Here is a 19,977-nt window from a genome sequence, read left to right on the forward strand (position 1 = left end):
ATAGGAGGAATTCGACTCAAATGAATTCAGAAATCAGATTTGTCAATGCAGTATGGATGATTATTCATTGTGCACAGCGTAACCTCCATCAGATTTCAAATCACCCTGTATCCATCCGACAAGCCAAGATACTTGACGATTATAAATGCTCGATTTTGATATGTCCATTGATTTGAAAGTAGTATTCAGGTTGGTGAACTGTTTTATGAGTAGATCTCGGCCCCAGGAAATTTGCTCGAAATAATTCTGTTCCCATAACGCCATAACGTGGCTTCGGTGGGTCCACCACCGCACCTGCGGCCGCACCCGCACTGCATCTGATCCGCGTTTGTGCATCGGTACAGGAGGGGGGGGGTGGTATTTGAGACGGACTTCAAGCTTGCCGAGTCATCTCCGTCCTTGTGTCAGGTATCGTAGTATCCTCTGAGATAAGACCTGCAAATAATTCGACCACCATTAGGCCATTTATACTAGCCTATTAGGTACTCTGATCAATTTTCAAGCGAGACCTTCGTTTCATTTGTCGAAGAAATAAATGACCGTATAAACCAAGAATGTTGTGCATGAAGCATTTTTGGTCTAGCGGCATTTTGCCCTAAAATCTGTGCGCCATCATTCTTGCTGGCCGGGCCTAGAAAGACTGGACCAATATGAACATGACTGCATCTCTCTAACTTCATTAGGAGAGGGATGAGGGGGAGAAAATGTATAAGAACTCGAAAAAGTCCAAAAAAATTGATATAAATCAGTTCATCTTCCACAAATTCGCCCTTATTTACCCCATACTTTGAAAATATCGATCCATGGCTTCTTCAACAACGATACTTTTCATACCTGGCGCGTGGCACAGCCCTCAATGTTTCGACAAAGTCATTAGAAAGCTAGAGACTCACGGATACAATACCGACGTCGTTTACTTGCCCTCGGTGGGCCCTGTTATACCCCATTCAGATTTTTCTGAAGATGTGAATCAGGTCAAGAAGCAAATCGAGATTGCTGCCGATGCTGGGCAAAGAGTGGTGGTCGTGGTGCACTCATACGGTGGCATTCCAGGCTGTGAGGCAATCCGCGGCTTAGACTGGGAGACTCGTCAACGCCAGGGTCAACCAGGTGGAGTGGTTCACCTTTTCTTCTGCTGTTCATTTATCGTCCCCGAGGGAAAATCTTTGATCAGTTCTTTTGGTGGAGATGACCTTCCCTGGTTCCAAGTCTCGGATGATCGTCTCCTTGTGACCCCGGCTACCCCTAAGGAAACTTTCTACAACGATATGAATGAGATTGACGCAAAGAGGGCTGCTGAGACATTGGAACCGCATAGTTATCAGACATTTCACAGCAACATTACTTTTGAGGCTTGGAGACATGTGCCTTCCACGTACCTGTACTGCCTGAAGGATGAGGCGATCCCACTTCCAGTACAGAAAATGATGGTGGAGGAGGTCGCTAAAGGGGTCAACATCCAGACCGATGTTGTGGATGCATCGCACAGTCCTTTCTATACAGCGCCAGACCATATGGCAGCTGCTATCAAAAAGGCTGCCAGTTAGTGAGTTAGTGAGCCTGAATCATGCTGAGAAGCCATGTCATTTCTAATTCCAAAATTCCATTGATCTATCTCCATTGAAATTATCTTTGTTTATAATGGCTTGGTGCTTTACCACGATCACTACCGGCAGAGCATTCCTACAAGTCCCTCTAATTGGCTTACGGCGAGCTCTATATATCTTTGCCTTTTGTAAGGAAATCTATAATCCGGTAAATTAGTCCTGTATCCAAGCCGGCGTAGGTATACATGTTTGAGAATTGATGGATTCAGTAGAACCAGAATTTAATCCTGTCGTCTAGGCACATGGAGCTTTTCCGAGAGAATCCCTATCCCTACAGCCCAAAAATGATCGTTCTGAAGGACATATACAACTGGAACTTTTTACGGCACTAACGCACCGCACAGGTCGATCTGCACTAGATTTAAGGTGCGGATGCGGGTGCGGGCGTAGGTGCGGGTCCGGAAACGGATTAGACTGCTCGATTTTGGGGTTGGCGAATCCCTGCTAGCTTGCCGTCTTCTGTTATTTTGATCCTGTTTTGATTTTATTCTATATAAATATCGTGCATGTAATTGTGATGAAATTGTAATATCCTGGTGGCATAAGACTGGGGGTTCCCGCTTCTCTGGCTGGTGCGGGTGAAGCATTTTGACTGGTTTTACTATTGCCTCTGTCCCATTTTTAAAGAGCATCTTAGTGAATGCCATCATTTAGCCGTCCAAAAGAACTCTCAATATCATACATACCTACTTCAAACCCGGAAAACATTAATGCCAGTTTCACTGCAAGACATCGCGGCTAGAGCCGTCCAAGCCAGGAGTCGGATTCGAAAGCACATTTACCAAACCCCGCTCATACCAGCCAGACGAATCGGCCAAGAACATGACGCAAAGGTCCTGTTCAAAGCAGAGAATTTTCAGCTTACCGGGTCTTTTAAACTCAGAGGCGCACTTTCTAAGCTGTCGTCTCCAACTGCACAGGGGCGACTTATTACGGCATCGTCAGGTAATCATGGTATCGGTGCCGCTTTTGCCTCGAAAGTTCTCTCCAAGGACCTTACCGTCGTCCTTCCCGAGACAGTGGTGCTAGCAAAGCTGGAAAACATTAAAATGTTCGGTGTTGATGTGATCCTACACGGGGCGGAAACTGGCCTAGCCGAAAAGCATGCGCAGCAGCTTGCTGCATCGGGATCTTATACTTATATCTCGCCTTACAACGACGCTGAAATTATTGCCGGACAAGGAACAATCGGACTTGAGATTTTGGAGCAGCTCAATGAGGTGGATAATATTTTCATTTCTATGGGTGGTGGTGGGCTTCTTAGCGGCCTCGGATCTGTTCTCAAAGCCTATCGTCCCCAAACGAAGATTTACGGAGTTTGCGCCAGCAATTCCAAAGCCTTGGCAGCTTCTATAGCTGCTGGTCATGTGGTCGAAACCGATCATTTACCTACCTTGGCTGAGGCTGTGGCTGGAGGTATTGATGAAGACACGATAACACTTTCTCTGGCAACCTCGGTTATAGACCATGTTGTTGAGTGCGACGAGGCAGAGATTTTGAGGTCTGTGAAAGCTCTTGCGGTTCAAGAGAATATTATTGTGGAAGGCTCCGCGGCGCTTGCTCTTGCTGGCTTCAATCAAGTTGCCAATACATTGACTGGTCAGACTAGCGTCATCCTTCTATGTGGTGGGAACGTTGATCAGGATTTTATTGCCAAGGTAGTATGTAGCGTTTGACACGGCCTTGCTGAAAAGGAGCACGGATGAATGACAAGCTGTCCCACTCAAGCAACTGGATTCACTTTAGCCTTAATTATTTTATTTTGTTACCAAGACCTAAAGCCCAGAATGGAAGATCTCAAAATGGCTTTTATTGAGTGGCGCCATCCGCGGGGGACTTTTCGTATGTAGCTGGGCAGAGTAGATCTAGAATCAAAATCATTGGGATTTTCTACATGAATGGTCAACTTGTTTCAAATCTTACTGCCTATAGCTATGCTAATCCTCTTATACCCACGCGCATGAGTTGAGTGCGGGTGGGCCAGGGTAGCCGGGGAGGACCAAGTCAACTCCGGGACATGCGTCAACCACTTATCATTGGCTAACTTTCGAAGCGCCTATACCACCCTCGTAGTAAATATGTATACCATAGGGGGTATAAATGAACAAGATAGGTGCTAGTAAGATCTGTGACATCCTTTGCTCTTTGTATTTTTCTTGCTGCAGCAAACATGGCTTTCCCTTTTCAACAGAATCGCTTTACTTCATTCCTCGGGCGCCGAAGTGCAGTATACAGTACTACGGGCATGATAGCATGTTCTCAGCCCCTAGCTGCGAGAGCTGGTCAGACCATTCTAGAAAATGGTGGAAATGCAGCGGTGGGTACTCTATATAAAGTTATTTACTGTATTCACTGACGATTGAAGGATGCCGCTGTCGCAGTGGGTATGTTGCCTCCCCAGGTGGGCAGAGACCTGATGTTTATTAACAAGGCTGCCTCTAGCCGCTGCCCTGAATGTGACTGAGCCTGGATCGACGGGTATCGGTGGGGACATGTTTTGTCTTTTCTATGATAGTCAAACGAGGAAAGTGCATGGGCTGAACGGATCTGGGCGTGCTCCGATGAGTCTTACGCTTGATACGGCTCGAAAACGGTTGGCAATTCCACACGGTGAGCCCGGGAATATTCCACTCAACAGTGTTTTGGCAGTCACGACACCAGGGGCTGCGGCTGGGTGGGTGGATACTATTGAGAGATTTGGGAGTGGGAAACTATCCCTTGAACAGATCTTGACGCCTGCAATTTCCCTTGCCGACGATGGGTTTCCCGTTTCGGAGATATCGGCACGCTTAGTAACTTTCTTCTTGACTCATCTCTTAATAAATGGAAGCTGACAGTCTAAAGTGGCAAGAAAATGAGCAATCACTTAGAGAGGCATCTCCCAATTACCGCGAACTGCTGAAGACCGGCTCCAACTCCAATGAAGCGGTTCGTGCGCCTGTAGCCGGCGAAGTCATGACCAACCCCGGTCTTGCGCAAACCTTTCGTACGCTCGCTTTGGAAGGAAAGGATGGATTTTATCGAGGTCATATTGCAGATGCTATTGTAGAAGCGGTCAAAGAGCGCGGTGGATTCCTCACTCACGCAGATCTCGCCTATCATGCGGATATGGGAAGCACAGCAACCAGTCCACTCTGTGTTCGATTCAACAAAGCGGTTGACATCTGGGAGCATCCACCTAACGGGCAGGGCCTTGTAGCCCTCATGGCAATCAAGTTATTCGAGGAATTGGAACGGGCCAAGAAAATTCCTCCCTTGCTCAGTCTCCGGCACAACTCCGCCGAGTACATACACGCCCTGGTTGAAGTCTTCCGCATTTCCTTCGCAGACGCCTCCTGGTGGATCGGAGATCCAGCCCACTCAGATATTCCAAACCTCTTGTCAGAATCATACATAGCGGAAAGGGCACACCTCTTCAACCCATCCACGGCCTCAAGCATCATTGCCCACGGTAGCCCTGCCTTGAACTCATGCGACACTGTCTACTTCGCCGTCGTCGATAGTCACGGCAACGCCGCATCGGTCGTAAACAGCAATTATCACGGCTTCGGAACCGGAATCATCCCGCGCGGGTGTGGCTTCACGCTGCAGAGCCGTGGTGCCAATTTCTCACTGATGCCTGGCCATCCGAATGCACTTGCGCCGGGCAAGCGACCATACCACACAATTATTCCTGCAATAGCTACGAACCCCGGGGACGAGTCGCTAAATACCGTATTCGGGATTATGGGTGCATTTATGCAGCCGCAGGGACATATGCAGCTCCTGATGAATATGCTTATATTCGGGATGAATCCGCAGCAGGCCCTCGATGCGCCGAGAGTGTGCATTGGGTCGATGGGGCATCAGTATATAGACAGAGCCAAGGAAAGGACTGTTTATGTGGAAGAAGGGGTAGACCCATTAGTTGTGAACGAGTTACGTCAACGGGGCCATATAGTGGAGGTTGTTTGTGGGTGGGATAGGGAGGTTTTTGGGAGAGGGCAGATCATACGGGCATTCCATGATAAAGGCCCCCGACAGGTCCTTGAAGCTGGGAGTGACTTCAGGGCTGACGGGATGGCTGTTCCGGCGTAGTTTGATTGTGTCACATATTTGAGATAGCTGCAGGAGATTATTATTTGTCTCGGAGTTAAAAACTTGAACTGCTTAAAACCGATTTGGGCGTGTAGGGTGCATATCTTTATCAGCCGCCGTAGGTGGGGCCCAAGAAACATTGAGAGTGAGACGAACCCCTCTCCCGTTATGTTCGACGAGCAGATCTGATCCGTACACCTACTTGGAGTCCCACAACTGATTATTGGATTGGCGTTGGTCCTAAGCAGATTTCATTCTGATCGGTTGAAATATTTAGCTAAAGGAGCCATTCGACTTTTGGTCCGACTAGGGCTCTCCGGAATTGCCTATCAACGTTATGTCGTCCACCAGAGGAAAAACTGCAGAACAAGAACAGGATAGAGCTGCACTGGCTTGTCTGACCTGCAAGTCGGGCAAGCGACAATGCGACAAGCGGCTCCCAATTTGCTCTCGATGCAAGAAGTATGGTTGACCTTCAATGAAAACGTTAATATTTAAGCCAAAACAGGCTAAATATACCATGGAGACTAAATTCAATCATGCAGACTAGACAGACCATGTGAATATCTAACGACCTCACAACCGGGACCTGTGACTAGGCCGATTCAATCGGGCCAATTCATAGCTAGGCTGTGGCCCAATGCATGTTCACGGTGTAAGGCGCATAAACGTAGATGTGATCGCATCGTTCCAAAGTGCTCCCGCTGTCTAAGGTACGTAAAAACGTTCGAAATACCGGGTGCAACGGTCAAGGGCGTGCATGATTGGACTGCAAATTGTGACTGACGAGGATCATCTTTAGGATAGGAGCCAGTTGTACATACCAAGCGGCGAGCCCGCAATCTCCAGTCATTGTGCTTGATGATACTGAAGCAGACAGCTTTGGGGACCAATCAACGACGGATTATGCTCCATCAGCACGGACAGAAAAGGGACTGGCGCTCGAACCTCCCATCAAGAGTCGCTCCTATATGTCGCACTTGATACAATTTTGTGGGTTATGTCACAGACCCCCATTAAAATACGCAGGCCACTTATAACACAAAAGTTCTCACGTCCATAGCGTTACCCTCGGATACAGTGGTGGCTTACAGTCTGGCACACCATCTCCGTTCACAATGGATTCAACACGCCATGTCTGATCCCTGTCTATTCCATGCCACACTATTCAGTGCATCTGCATCGATTGATATGCTACGGGGTCAACAGAATACCGCACGAACCCTGTACCACCAGACCTGGGCTATGCGCTTGATCAATGAACGGTTAGCACAAACAGAACCGGTCCTAAACTATGGAACCCTGGGCGCGGTAATACCCTTGCTGTATTATAACGTGAGTATACGTTCTATAGAATACCACACACAAACTGGATATATAATGCTAACAGTTGATAGATGGTCGCACTTGACCGAGACTCTGCGGTCGCACACCAGCAAGGCCTGGTGAAGATGCTTCTTGCGACGCCCCAATCCATTCGAGACGACATAGGACCTCTGATTGCCATTGTCAAGGTGTAAGTCCAGGCTATTATTCCTTAATAAATTGATTGATCTGTTACTCATCTTTCCAGGGCTATGCTCTCATTCGCCTGCATCTACGACGTGCTTCCTACCTGGGACTGCCTATACTCTGAATCAATTCGCCCAAACGCCATCCTCAGAAATGTAGTGTCGAGGGCCACTTTTGGCAACGGCAAAACATCTTTTGAGAAAGAGACTACGGATGCAATTCTAGACGTGTACGAAGCTATGTCACGGCTGGATCATCTAGTCCACGCCGACCGCTATAGTATTTCCGCTGAAGTTGGGCATGTGCTCTCCCTTGCGGCGACGAGGACTTGGACTGACAGAGCCGAATATGGCGACCTCCCTACTATTCCAGAGAGGCTTAACATATGTTGTCAGATATGCTGCCAAATATTCTGGAAGATGATTCGACGACAATCGCACCCGCAAGAAGCCCAAGACACGACTGGAAATCATGAAGTTCAACAACTTCTGAAACAACTTTCAGAAATAGAGCCATTATACTGGATCCGAAACGCTCCGGAAGTGTTCACATGGGCTGCCTTTACCGGGGCTGCTGCATCGGACCATCAAGATGCGCGCGTAACCTTCATTGGCAAAGCGGGAACGATATTGACAGCTATCGACAATGAGGAATTGACTCTTATACGGCAAGGATGGAGGTTTTTCCGTCTGCTAAAAAGACTAAGTGGAGATGATAACTTGCTTACTATACGAGGTGGCAGTCGGTATGAATCGTCTCCCTAATGAGATATAGCATGATTTCGCCCTATTCATACCCTCGACTTCCAAGGGCCTTAATCGTCCACTCCCAGAGATCTTCCACCATCTGCGGATCTGATCCCGCTTTACTAGGTGCTGACACCTTTCCAATCGGTAGCAGATATGCTCCGTTGTCAAACTCTAACCTTAGCCTCGGCGATACAGCGGCGAAAAGAATATTTGCTGCCCCTTTTCGTGGACCAGGCGCACCCAGCTCGACAAGAGGCTTTATTAGCCGATAAAGCGGAGTTGACGAGATAGGGCCTGTGGATAAGTTTCTAAGAACCCGTCAGATTCGTACTTTGAATGGTTAGGCAGGAGACAATCATATACGTCTTAACCGTTCCCGGGTGCAACGACAGCGCAAGAATGTTCGGATACCTCTTGGCTAATACTTTCGAATGCAAAACGTTGGCAAGTTTGGAGTGGCCGTATCGGGCCCAGACAGAGAAATTATTCTTCATATTTATATCTGAGAATATTATGCCCTCCTTCGGTGCGAGTTTGGCGTGTCCGTTGCTAGATACGTTCACAATACGCACGCTCCCCTTTTCGGCTATCCCTGCTGTCTTTTGGAGTATCGGGATGAGTAATTTGGTGAATAGAAAATGGCCGATATAGTTCACCTGACTGCATTTAGCTATAGTTTCAACAATGCTGCTATAAATGAGGTGTGCCTACCCCGATTTGCGTCTCAAAGCCGTCTATAGTCTCCTTGTACGGAATGCACATAACCTAAACAAGTAAGCGATGTCCAAGAAAGAGAGGAACCACACGCACGCCAGCATTGTTCACGAGTATATGAAGACTTGACTCCAGTCTACACCAATCCCGATCAGAAATAACCTGAGCAAACACCAAGCCTCGCTAATACAACTCACTGAGCAAATCTCTCCGCTGCCTCCTGTACATTATTCAAATTGGCCAAGTCCAACATTAGAAACCGCACGTCTGCCTGTGGGCACTCAGAAATAATCTCTAGTTCCGCATCTTTGAACTTTGCAGCTGAACGACTGGCAATATACACCCGGGCGCCATGTTTTGCGAGCTCAATGCTGGTGCCGAAACCGCTACCGGGGGTTGAAGAAATGAGAATTCGGCACTAACAGGGGGAGAAAATGATGAATCAACTCAGGGGTAGTCACATACAGTCCAGTGTACCCACCCGTTACGATAGCGACTTTTCCAGCGAGGTCGGGTATGAAGTCGTGCGAATCATTGCTCATGGCTGGACCTTGAGGTGCTGTGGGGAGAAGGATAGTGCTGGGTTGTATCTAGCCTATGTTACATCTTGCTCCGTCCCTTTTATCTTATAATGACTCTTAGACCAGGCAGCCGCAGACAATAACCCCGAGAAGTGACTCTAGGTGCGCCACTTCTGGTTCGAGCGCAAGGGATTCAAAAACGACGTGCGGGTGCGGCCGCTGCCCGCATATGCAAGTGCGGGTCTGGTGTCCGGAGTTAAAGCGCATTTCCTTGAACCTTTATTCGGGATAAGGTATATTGGACCTGTCGCACGAAGGTTGAGCTCCTTGTGTGGAACTTTTTATCCTCATGAAACTTGCCACCGGTCGTAGTCGGTTGTCAAAAATTCAGAGATTCCCTACGTTCTCATGCGACGCCCTGCCGCCTAGATTCCGAAAATGGAGACATAGGCTCACGAGACGAAAAAGTGACAGAAACTACAGATGGAGATCGGCATTGTATTCATTATGAAGGCAAGCATCTCCGTTACTGCGTGAACCTTGTGGTCTAACAACTTTAAAATAGCTCCCTCGTTTGATTCACGCATACTTCTGCCACATCTGGTCCCCTCGGACTTGTTGCTTACCTCCGAGTCATTGGAGTAAGATGAGCTCATGGGCCTTTGTTTCGATCTCCACCTAAGGTTATAAATGTGATTGAAAAGATATTGCAGTCATATTATTCCATAATTGTTCTGCTCCTTTCCCTTTCTGCTGCTCTGATTGGCCAATAAATCCTCGGTGTCTTATAGCTAGCACATACTACATTCTAGGGCTGTTAGAAAGGCACGAGAGGCAATAACCCCACTCTCTAGGGTATTTTCTAGATTGGCAAGAGAGATATTTCCCGACCTAGTTATCTCAAGTTACAGCAAAACACAAAAGCGACTGCCAGACAAACAGATTTGCATGGCCTATGGCTTCAGTACAACATGCCCACCCCAACCACTCAGCTTCCCAGCTGCCTCCAGTGCCCCTTGGATCTCCTCAAGCCCAAACTCCTCCGTCTGAGTGACACCAGACTTCTTACCAAGAGGAAACAATCCGGACTCGATCATCTGAATAATCTGTAACACATGCCGGCGATCGTACATAAACCGCCCTTGAATCCGAATGCTCTTAAACATGACCTCAAGGTAAGGAAAGTCGATATTCCCTGAATTCCCTCCCATCACGACGCATCGACCAAATACACGCAATGCCCGTATGCCAGATGCTAGCAGCGACGATCCCTGAGCCGCTGGTGGCGAAAGGTCGAGGTATACATCTGCGCCATCCGGTTTCCCAGCCGCTGCACGGAATAACTCTGTATCAGCAGCACCATCGCCAGTGATCTGGACCGTCCTTAACCGACTGGTGCCATAGGTTTCTCTAAGCTTTTCCAACGCAGCCATATTACGCCCGGCAGCGATAACGGTCGCGCCCATTGCCAATGCAATTCCAACGGCGGCACCACCATATCGCCCCGTTGCGGGTGCCACGATCACTATCTCGCCGGGTTTTAGGTCGACCTCCGAAAGGCCGCCAAACGGAACGAGGCAGACAGGCATAAGACAGAGATCGTTGATGGTATAACCTAGTTTCCCAAGAAGAAGGTCCTCATTAAGGGGGTACAGATTCTCCAAGGGGAACCGTGTGTATTCGGCGTATGTCCCGTTTCGCCAAACCCCGTCCATGAGTTTCTGCGCCGCTGGATATCCGCCCCCATGGATGCCATAGAGAATAGAGACAGCGGGGTTATCACGGGCTCGGATGGTAATATCACAGAAGACGAGCTGGCCTGGCGTGAGAGCAACGGAGTCCGGTCCGACTTCGTGGACTCGCCCGATGGCGGTGTTTCCCGGTGTCATGGGAAGAGAAAGCGGGTAGGGACGTTTGTTGCTGATCACTTCTCCCATGTATGGAACGATATCGGCAGCTAGGATGCGAACGATTGCGTCTCCGGTTGTCGCAACGGGGCGGGGGACGGTTTCAAGGACGAGTGGCTTGTCCCGGGCGTGAAGCACCAGGGCTTTGTGAGTCGACATTTTGACCGAAGATGTTTAAGATTTGATCTATCAGGTCTCTTCTCTTTCTTCTTCTAGTTTAATTTACGAATGTATCTGAACGCACTGCTTCATGAGCATTTTATACACTGCGAGAATGTTATATCCGCAAACTCCGGGTTCCGCACTAGATTTAGGGTAAAGCGACTGGAAGGTTTATCGCCGGCCACGCTGCACTGTATTTGTACATGAAAGGGTTCGTTTTAAATCTAGTGGCGACAATAATGCGGCTGCGCGTGCGGCTGCGGGCTGGCATAAAATAAAAAACAAAAATCAGAAATAAAATAGTGAGCGAACTGGGCCTAGAGAGGAAGAAGTGATGGGCTCATGTACGAGAATATCCCAATTCATGTAAACAGCATGGCGCAGGCCAACCCTTTCGAGAAGCGACCCGGAGGTAGAGACAATAATTGCCTTAGACTTTGTTCAAATGTTTAGAGAAACTCATCACCCCGAACATTACGCAATGATCACTGGCCAGCTGAGATTCGGAGCATGCTTAATGCTACTTGGTTAGCAAAAGTAGCAAGAAGGTGGGCCTAGAACGAAAAGGGGCAACCAAGAGTTGCTGGATATTCTCCGGTATATAGATGCAAAAGAATCGAAGAACTAAAGGCTAAGGTACATCAGAAAGTCAAGCCCTAGGGCGTTCAGTAAACATGAGATAGTGGAAAAATCAAGACGAAAAGTCCCAGAGTCCACGCATGAATGACCCAGCTCCAGAGTCCACACCACCATCTTCCTCCAGCAATCGGTCGGTGAAGATACGCTTCGGGATTTGGTACTCGACTACTGGAACCTTCCGCAATGGTTTCTCACCAGTGCCGAGCTCGCCCTGCACCATACCCTGATAGGTGTGGTCAAGGAAGTCCTCTAGGTTGTAAGCCTGTTTAGTGAACTGCTCGGAGATGATTCGGGCAATGGCGGCGACGTTGGGGTGGTAATGGGACTGAAGGGTCTCAATTTCCCAGATACTGCTTTCGATGGCATTGGTACGGGTAGGGTCTGTCTCTTTCGGATCGAAGGGGTCCTCCATGCCTTCGGCTTCAATCTCAGCGGCAAACTTCTTATCGCGAATCTCACGATGCATCACGAATGTGCAGGTAGGGTGGCTCTTGAAGAGGTTGTACATGAATGGCACGATCACGACAATAGCCGAGGGAGGCGCATTGAGTGCGAGACGAGAAAGACGCTTGATGAAGCTTGCCACGAGAGTGGCGGGAAGATGGGTAGAGGCGAGGAAAGTGTTGAGCAGGCGGAAGAAGCGTGATCGGTGCTTGGAGTGCAGCAGATCCGCGTCAAGGAGAGAGTAGAGTTTTGCGTAGAATTGCGGGTAGTCCAGATTCTTCTCCTGGATAAGGTAGAAAAGACCGGACAGAGCGAGGAGAGAAATGGCACCGCCCTCATTGTATGAGTCCGTCAGGAAATCCATGAGGAGCTCAGGTCGTGTGAACCAGGGCTCGATAGTGTGCACCATAATCCGTAGAAGGGCCTTCCGCTGCGCCTGGGAGAGGTTATTCCGAAGGATGGCCAGCCATGCGTCTTGTGCTCGCCTCTTGTGGCCGTGGACAGTACGGAGGCGCTTGTTGGATGGGTCGGGCTTTGCGAAGAAGTTTTCGGTGTCGATTTCGTGATCCGAGGCCGGGGCCTCATCACAGGCCGAGAGGAGGGAAATGAGGATCTCGATGATGTCGGTCTTTCGTCGAGTGGCGGCATACTCACTGTACTGAGTTAGTCGGAGATCAAGGGAGTGCAACAGGCTGGTAGACATACGCTATTTGCGTGAAGGTTTGGTAGCGAATGTCTTCATATTCCTTCATGAACTTTGAGACAAATTCAGCCCGCACTTCCTCGCCATCCTGGGCCTCCACGAGAGCCTCAATAATATCCTTGAACAGCCCAGACCAGATACTGCTGTCCGCTCCGGGAATGTGCGTAATGTATTCTTTCACGAGGCGCATGCTCAGAGTAAGGGCCGTAACCTAGTGTTCTGGTTAGCGCAACCCTAATTGATGGATAACAGACAGAATTGAACCCACCTGGGAGGTAGTATCAGCCTCACGAATGATTGACAACAATGCGCGCTGGTATTCTGAGAATCGCTCCTTCAACCATGCCACCACGATTTTCTCATTCTCGGCATCGCGACTGCTCTCGGACAAGTTGCCAGCCGCCATCAATCGACTGAACACTCGACATAGTGAGACGGCCACTGCCAGCTCTGGCTTCTTCACCGATGGTTCCACATTCAGCATCGAAATCAGAGTGGCAATGTTGTTGTAGTATTTGCGCGACTCCGCAATTTGATTCTCCAGCTCTTGAACTTTAGACAAGGTCTCGGCGAAGCCATCTTCTTCGGCCACAGCGCGGCGCTTGGAGGGGGTACCGGCATTTTTGGTGCTCTTGCGCTTCTTTGAGCTGGAAGCGTCCACTGCTGCGGGCATCTTGGGCGAATGTCACGTAAATTTCCCTGGCGTGGTCTCGGATTCACTATCGCCAACTTTTTTTTTGGTTGGACCTTTGGATATTTTTTGGAGCTCGGAGCCCGAGTTTTTCCGCCGCACTGGACCACCACCCAAAGCGGTTAGCGTGTGCAAGCCCGTCCTAGCCGTCCCGACCTCAAGTCTCCTCTCCGAATCACCCACCCTATTTCACAGGATCTTTCCATCCGCAACAATGGTCTCGCGTCTTGCTAAGAGCGCCATTGGTATGTAATCTACTGACCCTCTCCGTCTGATCGAATGTATCCAGGTAGCTGACTCGCTTCTTCCCTTCCAGGCGCCGCCCGGCTGCGGCCCTCCGTTACCGCCCGTGTCCCTGCCGTCACTGCTCTGACCTCGATCCGCGCGGCCTCCAGTGTGCCCGCCGAGGAGCCTGCTAAGAAGGCTCAGTCGATCCTCGATGCTGTTCCCGGCAACTCTCTGGTGTCCAAGACCGCCACTCTGTCCGCCGTCGCCGGTCTGTCCATTGCCGCCATCAGCAACGAGCTCTACGTGATGAACGAGGAGACCGTCGCTGCTTTCTGTCTGCTCTCCGTCTTCACTGCCGTTGCCAAGTACGGTGGTCCCGCCTACGGCGAGTGGGCTAAGGGCCAGGTCCAGAAGCACAAGGACATCCTGAACGCTGCCCGTGCCGACCACACCAACGCTGTCCAGCAGCGCATCGACAACGTTAAGGAGATGTCCGGTGTTGTCGAGGTCACCAAGCAGCTCTTCGCTGTTTCCAAGGTACGAATGCGCCAACGCTGTGGTTGAACGGAAATATATTCCGGGCCGTCGGTGAACTTTTATCTGACCCGTGTCTGTGTTTTTATAGGAGACCGCCCAGCTCGAGGCTCAGGCCTACGAGCTCGAGCAGCGCACCGCTCTTGCTGCTGAGGCCAAGACTGTCCTCGACTCCTGGGTCCGCTACGAGGGCCAGGTTAAGCAGCGCCAGCAGCGTGAGCTTGCCGAGTCCATCATCGGCAAGATCCAGAAGGAGCTCGAGAACCCCAAGGTTCTCCAGCAGATCCTCCAGCAGAGCGTTGCTGATGTTGAGCGTAAGTGCTTCTTCCGCAAGATATGTCAATTGGCATTATGAGTATGTACTAACAATCTTATAGGTATCATGGCGTCCAAGGCCTAATTGGATAGACTCTGATGGCTCCCTCGGCGAATGCCAATGTGTACAAAACTATAGGGGTCATTTGCATCTGCTAAGTTAGAATTGCAATACCATTTCTTTTATCGACCTGCCTTTATCTATTGGTTGGAGTACTTGGGCCATCGTTGAGCCTGAGCTGGTCCATACCCCGTTCAGTCGTAGTCGTCCAGTGGGCCTCATAGTCCTCTTCCGTTTGTATACGTAGTAGCCCTACGCTTAGGCTTTCTTGTCATTGGCCATGAGGCTGAAGTTCTGACTGGATTATTTCAACTTGTTCGGCAGTCTGGACATTGGATTCATGTCCCCATTGGGTTGAAAGTATGTATGGCTTCATTCTTGGACTGTCGGTATCTGGTATATGACACTTAGGTTTGAGAAGACACAAACCAACACAATTGTTCGAGAGCCGAGCAAATGACTGCGTGAAATAAACGTGGGCTATAACCGGAGATACGTAGCCTATAGATCCGGTGATACTCTGGGACCCTTCGATATGCCAACGTGGTTATCAATCAGTCGGTCACGCGCTAAAAAACGCAGGGACCGATATCGCACGCCACATGTGGGACATGCATGTATAAGATGTATCAGAACTGCAAGAGGCATGTCACAAATTGTATTTAAAGTCAAAGAATTCAGGTCTAAACTGTTTCTATATTGATGTGTCTCCCTTTGTCTAGGTTTGCATTCTTTAAGCGCTTCGTTTTCCATTTAGCCGCCGGGCGCGACCCAATCGAACAGCCTCTCCGCACAGCCCCGAACTCCAAGCTGATGTTGCTATTCTTGATGCGGCTGACTCTGGCCTTGTTCCTGCCCAGAGAATAGAAGAATTCTCTCTTACCCCAGACTACTTTACCCTCGTTCTACAAAATCAATCCACTCACCATTGCATCTCTACGCCCTCCACACTCGACCCGCATCGCATATCGCATACCGCAGATCTCAATCCGCAGATCGAAAACCACACTCAAGATGCCCTCCCTACGAAACATCTTACACAAACGCGAAGACCTCACTGAGAAGTCCTCTGCATCAACAACAACGCCCCATAACCCCCCATTATCTCCGCCACATCCCGAGATCACCTTCCTACGCTCCGACACCTTCGGCCAAGAAGTAATCACCCCGCCAGCACACCCACACGACGAGTACACGAGCGACGCAAGCGCAGCGCCAGAATCACCCCGACTTGGATCCTCCAATTCCCGCCGCAGCTTCTTCTTCCAGCGCTCCAACTCCTCGCGCTCCCTCTCCAGCCCTTCTCCACCCCGTCCCCGCGGCGATCGTCGCCTGTCGAATCTGCTCCACCGCCGCAGCCGCAGTAACTCACAAGAGTCGTCTGCGAATATCCCCGAGGGTTTACCGCAGATTGAGGACGACCAGGGCGTCGATAAACAAGAGCGTGAGGCGCAATGGGAGAAAAGGGCTACCGTGTTGGTGCAGCGGAATCCGCACTTTGGACAGTCGCCGCCACAGTCGACGTGGGATTTGTCATTGCCCAGTGGTGGGCAGGGGAGATCAAGAAGTTCTAGTCACAGTCGCGTTGGGGATCAGCAGGATGATGTAAGCTGGGATGCAAGGAGGGAAGGTTATCTGAGGGTGTGCAGGGTTACTGATGGTTGATAGATCAATATCCAAGAGGCCATTCGGCTGCACGAAGCTGGAGGTGAGTACAACTCATGGCTTTCACAATTGTGAGAAGTTGATTATGAAACTCTTGCTAACAACTTTGGTGTTCAGATCTGGAACGATCGACTATGATGTTCGGCCAACTAGCCGACCCTAACGGGCACAATAACCCGCTTAGCCAAGTTCTCTACGGCTTAGCTCTAAGGTAAGACATTGTCTAATGGAGCAGCTATTATTTTGAATTCTAACGCTGCGTAGACACGGCTGGGGCTGCACGAAAGACGAGGCGCGCGCAGTAACATACCTCTCGGCTGCGGCTACAAACTCGGCCGCCGTAGAGTCCGAGGCTCTCCGTGCAGGTATGAAGAAGGGTGGCGTTGCAAAAGGCGAGCTGGTCCTCGCCATTTTCGAGCTCGCGAACTGCTTCCGCATGGGCTGGGGCGTCAAGAAAGATCCCGCTGCTGCAAGGCAATATTACGAGACTGCCGCGAACCTAGGGGATACCGATGCGATGGATCAGGTCGCGTGGTGTTATCTCGAGGGATTCGGCGGGAAGAAGGATAAGGTGAGAATGAGACATGATGAGAGGAATGGAAACTATGATTTGTGCTGATTCTTATGGGATTACAGTTCAAGGCAGCCAAATACTATCGACTTGCCGAGGAGAATGGGAGTCCTACTGTTGGGAACTCTTGGTATGTTGCCGACCTGTGCATCTGAACCCAATCCCTAGGACTATGCCTTGCTGACGTTGTTTTGTAGGATCTGGAAGGAAAAGTACAACCCCAAATGAGGGATTATATGACATGAATGGTCTTTGAGGTCCTCTTTGGAGTTCTAGGAGCTCTAATGAACTTTCGGTTATGATCACGTTGACGAATTTCTTACATGTTACATATAATTGCATGAAGTTCACGAGAGTATCTGATGAATAGTTTCCTCTAATCTGTTTGAATACACGAATCTGAATGGAATTGTTATTTACTGGCTTCCTCCACACCTACGCCGAGGTCAAAAAGGGTATATACTTTCAAACCATAAACAGTGCCATCCGCTCGTCTCAAAGCGAGAGTATATCCCAAGCTTCCCCGCATTCCGCCATGTTTCATCAAATCGTTAGTCCCGCAGTCCATTGGCTTCTCACTAGACCGGCTAATCTTCGGCTCTACGGGTGGTTCGGCACCGCATTTGTCACTTCTTACAGATCATCGTGATCTCCACTCCAAGACCAACCCAAGCTAGTCATGTATTTTTGATTGGTGTAAGATAATGTACATGTTTGATTCCGGGAGAAACCGCCATTCTAACAAGTTATGGCTAGACTGATATTCCAGGATCTCCAGATTAATGGATCGTTTATGGTTAGTCGGCATCAGGCATGCCGTGATCATGGTTGTCTCCGTATATCCCCACACTCAATTCCCCGCGCTTTCTCCGCGTAGATCAGCTCCCTGCTTGGCATACATACCCCAGAGCATGAATCATTGGATCCTATAGTCCTGTCCCGCAGAGTGAAACATTTTCGGGAGTCGTCTACGGGAGATACCAAATTTCGGATGCGGGGGCTTCGTTGCAGTGGGCCGGTGTAAAAAGTTTATATGCCCCTGGATCACTGTATAGCAGTCGATTGCAAACGAAGATATTTTCTTCACTCCTGGTCAATTCCAGGCACCAAGACACCATCACGATGTCGGACAAGGCTTCTGCTTCAATAGCTGTGCGGGATCTCGCCTCGGTACAAACAAAACCCATCCTACTCCATCTGCTTGCTCAATGCTAACAGTCTACCCCAGGTTCTCCCCGTAAACCACAAGCCATGGTGGCAAACGTCCCACCTGCTAATCCTCAATGCATACATCTTCAGCCTAATTCTGTTCTCATCCACCGGTGGCTACGACATATCTCTCATGAACGGCCTCCAATCCCTCAACCAATGGCAACTTTTCATGGATAGCCCAACCGGTGCCTGGCTCGGCTTCATCAACGCCATCCAATCCATCGGCGCCATGATCTTCCAACCCATTACTGCCTGGTCAGCCAATCGCTTCGGCCGCAAGCGCACTATTCTATTTGGGTATCTCTGGCTAGTACTAGGCGTGGGCCTACAAGCCGGCGCACCAAATCTGAAATGGTTCATCGCATCACGATTCTTCATCGGAATAGCTGGTACCTGGTTCCAAGCGTCCGTCATTCTGGTCACGGAGATTGCGTATCCATCGCATCGCTCGTTCGTGACGGCGGCTTATATGTGCCATTACTACGCGGGTTCCTTGCTATCAGCGTGGATTTCGTTCGGAACTAGGAATATCGATAGTAATTGGGCTTGGCGTATCCCCTCGCTGATGCAGATTGCGCTTCCGCTTTTGGCATTGCCGGGTACGTTGTTGATTCCCGAGTCGCCGCGTTGGTTGATCTGTCAGAAGAGGGAGGAGGAGGCGAGGGAAATTCTGGTTCGCTATCATGCTGGTGGGGATCGGAATTCGGAGTTGGTTGCGTTTCAGATGGAGGAGATTATTGAGTCTATTACTATGGAGCAGAGTTTGCAGCAAGAGTCGCGCTGGATTGACTGTGTGAGAACGAAGGGGAATCGATACCGATTCTTCTTGAGTGTTTCGTTGGGATTCTTTGCGCAATGGAATGGATGGTCAGTCTTGATCTCGCAAGTTATTCGAATGAGTTTATACTAACGCACCCATTCTACAGCGGCGTTGTCTCATACTATCTCACCCTCATCCTCCAAACAATCGGCGTAACCTCTGTCACAGAACAAACCCTCATCAACGGCTTCCTCCAACTCTGGAACCTAATAATGAGCATCGCCGGCGCCTGCCTAGTCGACCGCGCTGGTCGTCGCAAACTCTTCATAACATCCACAATAATCATGCTAACAAGCTACATCTTCATCACTGCACTATCCGGCAGTTTCAGCAGTACCGGCACCGCAGCTATCGGCACAGCAGTTATCCCATTCCTGTTTATCTACTTTGCCGGCTACGACATCGCGTTTACACCGTTACTGCTCGCCTATCCAGCTGAGATGTGGACGTTTTCGCTACGTGCGAAGGGTGTTGCTATATCCATGACGACGAATTATGTGGCGCTGATATTTAATCAGTTGATTAATCCTATTGCGCTGGAGGCTATTGCGTGGAAGTATTATATTGTGTTTTTGGTGACATTGATTGTTATCTTGGGGACTGTTTATTTGTATTACCCTGAGACGAAGGGGTATTCGTTGGAAGAGATTGCGGTCGTTTTTGATGGAGAAGAGGCGAGGGTTACGGATGTGGTGAAGGTTAAGGAGAGGATGGAGGATGAGGGCACTGGGAAGAGTGAGCATGCTGAGCATGTCTAGAATAAGTCCAAAGAGACACGTACAAAGAGACGACCCTTCTAGTTCATTTTCATGGCGACTCTTTGGAATATCCAGTTTGATAGAGGC

At 49.6% G+C, this 19,977-nt stretch overlaps 10 protein-coding genes across 10 annotated transcripts; 7 read left to right on the forward strand and 3 right to left on the reverse strand.

Annotated features, from left to right (window-relative positions):
• Positions 1–803: 803 nt before the first annotated feature.
• On the forward strand, positions 804–1,547 carry N7496_012261 (alpha/beta hydrolase; the record flags this gene model as incomplete). Its single annotated transcript, XM_056705174.1, has 1 exon — positions 804–1,547. The coding sequence occupies one exon, from the start codon at positions 804–806 to the stop codon at positions 1,545–1,547; it is 744 nt and encodes a 247-aa protein (XP_056549072.1).
• Positions 1,548–2,317: 770 nt separating this feature from the next.
• Positions 2,318–3,283, forward strand: N7496_012262 (threonine ammonia-lyase; the record flags this gene model as incomplete). Its single annotated transcript, XM_056705175.1, has 1 exon — positions 2,318–3,283. One exon carries the CDS (start codon positions 2,318–2,320, stop codon positions 3,281–3,283), a length of 966 nt encoding a protein of 321 aa, XP_056549073.1.
• A 494-nt stretch (positions 3,284–3,777) lies between these two features.
• On the forward strand, positions 3,778–5,684 carry N7496_012263 (gamma-glutamyltransferase family protein; the record flags this gene model as incomplete). The annotated part of the gene is made up of 3 exons (XM_056705176.1): positions 3,778–3,928; positions 4,050–4,399; positions 4,452–5,684. The coding sequence occupies 3 exons, from the start codon at positions 3,778–3,780 to the stop codon at positions 5,682–5,684; spliced, it is 1,734 nt and encodes a 577-aa protein (XP_056549074.1).
• Positions 5,685–6,818: 1,134 nt separating this feature from the next.
• On the forward strand, positions 6,819–7,204 carry N7496_012264 (nitric oxide synthase oxygenase domain family protein; the record flags this gene model as incomplete). The annotated part of the gene is made up of 2 exons (XM_056705177.1): positions 6,819–7,019; positions 7,082–7,204. The coding sequence occupies 2 exons, from the start codon at positions 6,819–6,821 to the stop codon at positions 7,202–7,204; spliced, it is 324 nt and encodes a 107-aa protein (XP_056549075.1).
• Positions 7,205–7,982: 778 nt separating this feature from the next.
• On the reverse strand, positions 7,983–9,201 carry N7496_012265 (SDR family oxidoreductase; the record flags this gene model as incomplete). Its single annotated transcript, XM_056705178.1, has 6 exons — positions 7,983–8,253; positions 8,309–8,601; positions 8,657–8,710; positions 8,756–8,795; positions 8,857–9,045; positions 9,125–9,201. The coding sequence occupies 6 exons, from the start codon at positions 9,199–9,201 to the stop codon at positions 7,983–7,985; spliced, it is 924 nt and encodes a 307-aa protein (XP_056549076.1).
• Positions 9,202–10,133: 932 nt separating this feature from the next.
• On the reverse strand, positions 10,134–11,246 carry N7496_012266 (uncharacterized protein; the record flags this gene model as incomplete). Its single annotated transcript, XM_056705179.1, has 1 exon — positions 10,134–11,246. The coding sequence occupies one exon, from the start codon at positions 11,244–11,246 to the stop codon at positions 10,134–10,136; it is 1,113 nt and encodes a 370-aa protein (XP_056549077.1).
• Positions 11,247–11,940: 694 nt separating this feature from the next.
• noc4 (ribosome biosynthesis protein NOC4) lies at positions 11,941–13,708 on the reverse strand (the record flags this gene model as incomplete). Its single annotated transcript, XM_056705180.1, has 3 exons — positions 11,941–12,985; positions 13,038–13,246; positions 13,304–13,708. 3 exons carry the CDS (start codon positions 13,706–13,708, stop codon positions 11,941–11,943), a joined length of 1,659 nt encoding a protein of 552 aa, XP_056549078.1.
• Positions 13,709–13,940: 232 nt separating this feature from the next.
• On the forward strand, positions 13,941–15,008 carry atp4 (F1F0 ATP synthase subunit 4; the record flags this gene model as incomplete). The annotated part of the gene is made up of 4 exons (XM_056705181.1): positions 13,941–13,971; positions 14,043–14,491; positions 14,580–14,802; positions 14,866–15,008. The coding sequence occupies 4 exons, from the start codon at positions 13,941–13,943 to the stop codon at positions 14,886–14,888; spliced, it is 726 nt and encodes a 241-aa protein (XP_056549079.1). The 3' UTR covers positions 14,889–15,008.
• Positions 15,009–15,878: 870 nt separating this feature from the next.
• On the forward strand, positions 15,879–17,328 carry N7496_012269 (tetratricopeptide repeat protein; the record flags this gene model as incomplete). The annotated part of the gene is made up of 6 exons (XM_056705182.1): positions 15,879–16,469; positions 16,533–16,572; positions 16,647–16,740; positions 16,794–17,100; positions 17,166–17,230; positions 17,298–17,328. The coding sequence occupies 6 exons, from the start codon at positions 15,879–15,881 to the stop codon at positions 17,326–17,328; spliced, it is 1,128 nt and encodes a 375-aa protein (XP_056549080.1).
• Positions 17,329–18,222: 894 nt separating this feature from the next.
• Positions 18,223–19,890, forward strand: N7496_012270 (Major facilitator superfamily domain general substrate transporter; the record flags this gene model as incomplete). Its single annotated transcript, XM_056705183.1, has 3 exons — positions 18,223–18,270; positions 18,329–19,179; positions 19,239–19,890. 3 exons carry the CDS (start codon positions 18,223–18,225, stop codon positions 19,888–19,890), a joined length of 1,551 nt encoding a protein of 516 aa, XP_056549081.1.
• Positions 19,891–19,977: the final 87 nt, after the last annotated feature.

Source organism: Penicillium cataractarum (genome assembly GCF_028827025.1).
Source record: "Penicillium cataractarum strain IBT 29864 chromosome Unknown utg000010l, whole genome shotgun sequence".
NCBI lineage: Eukaryota > Fungi > Ascomycota > Eurotiomycetes > Eurotiales > Aspergillaceae > Penicillium > Penicillium cataractarum.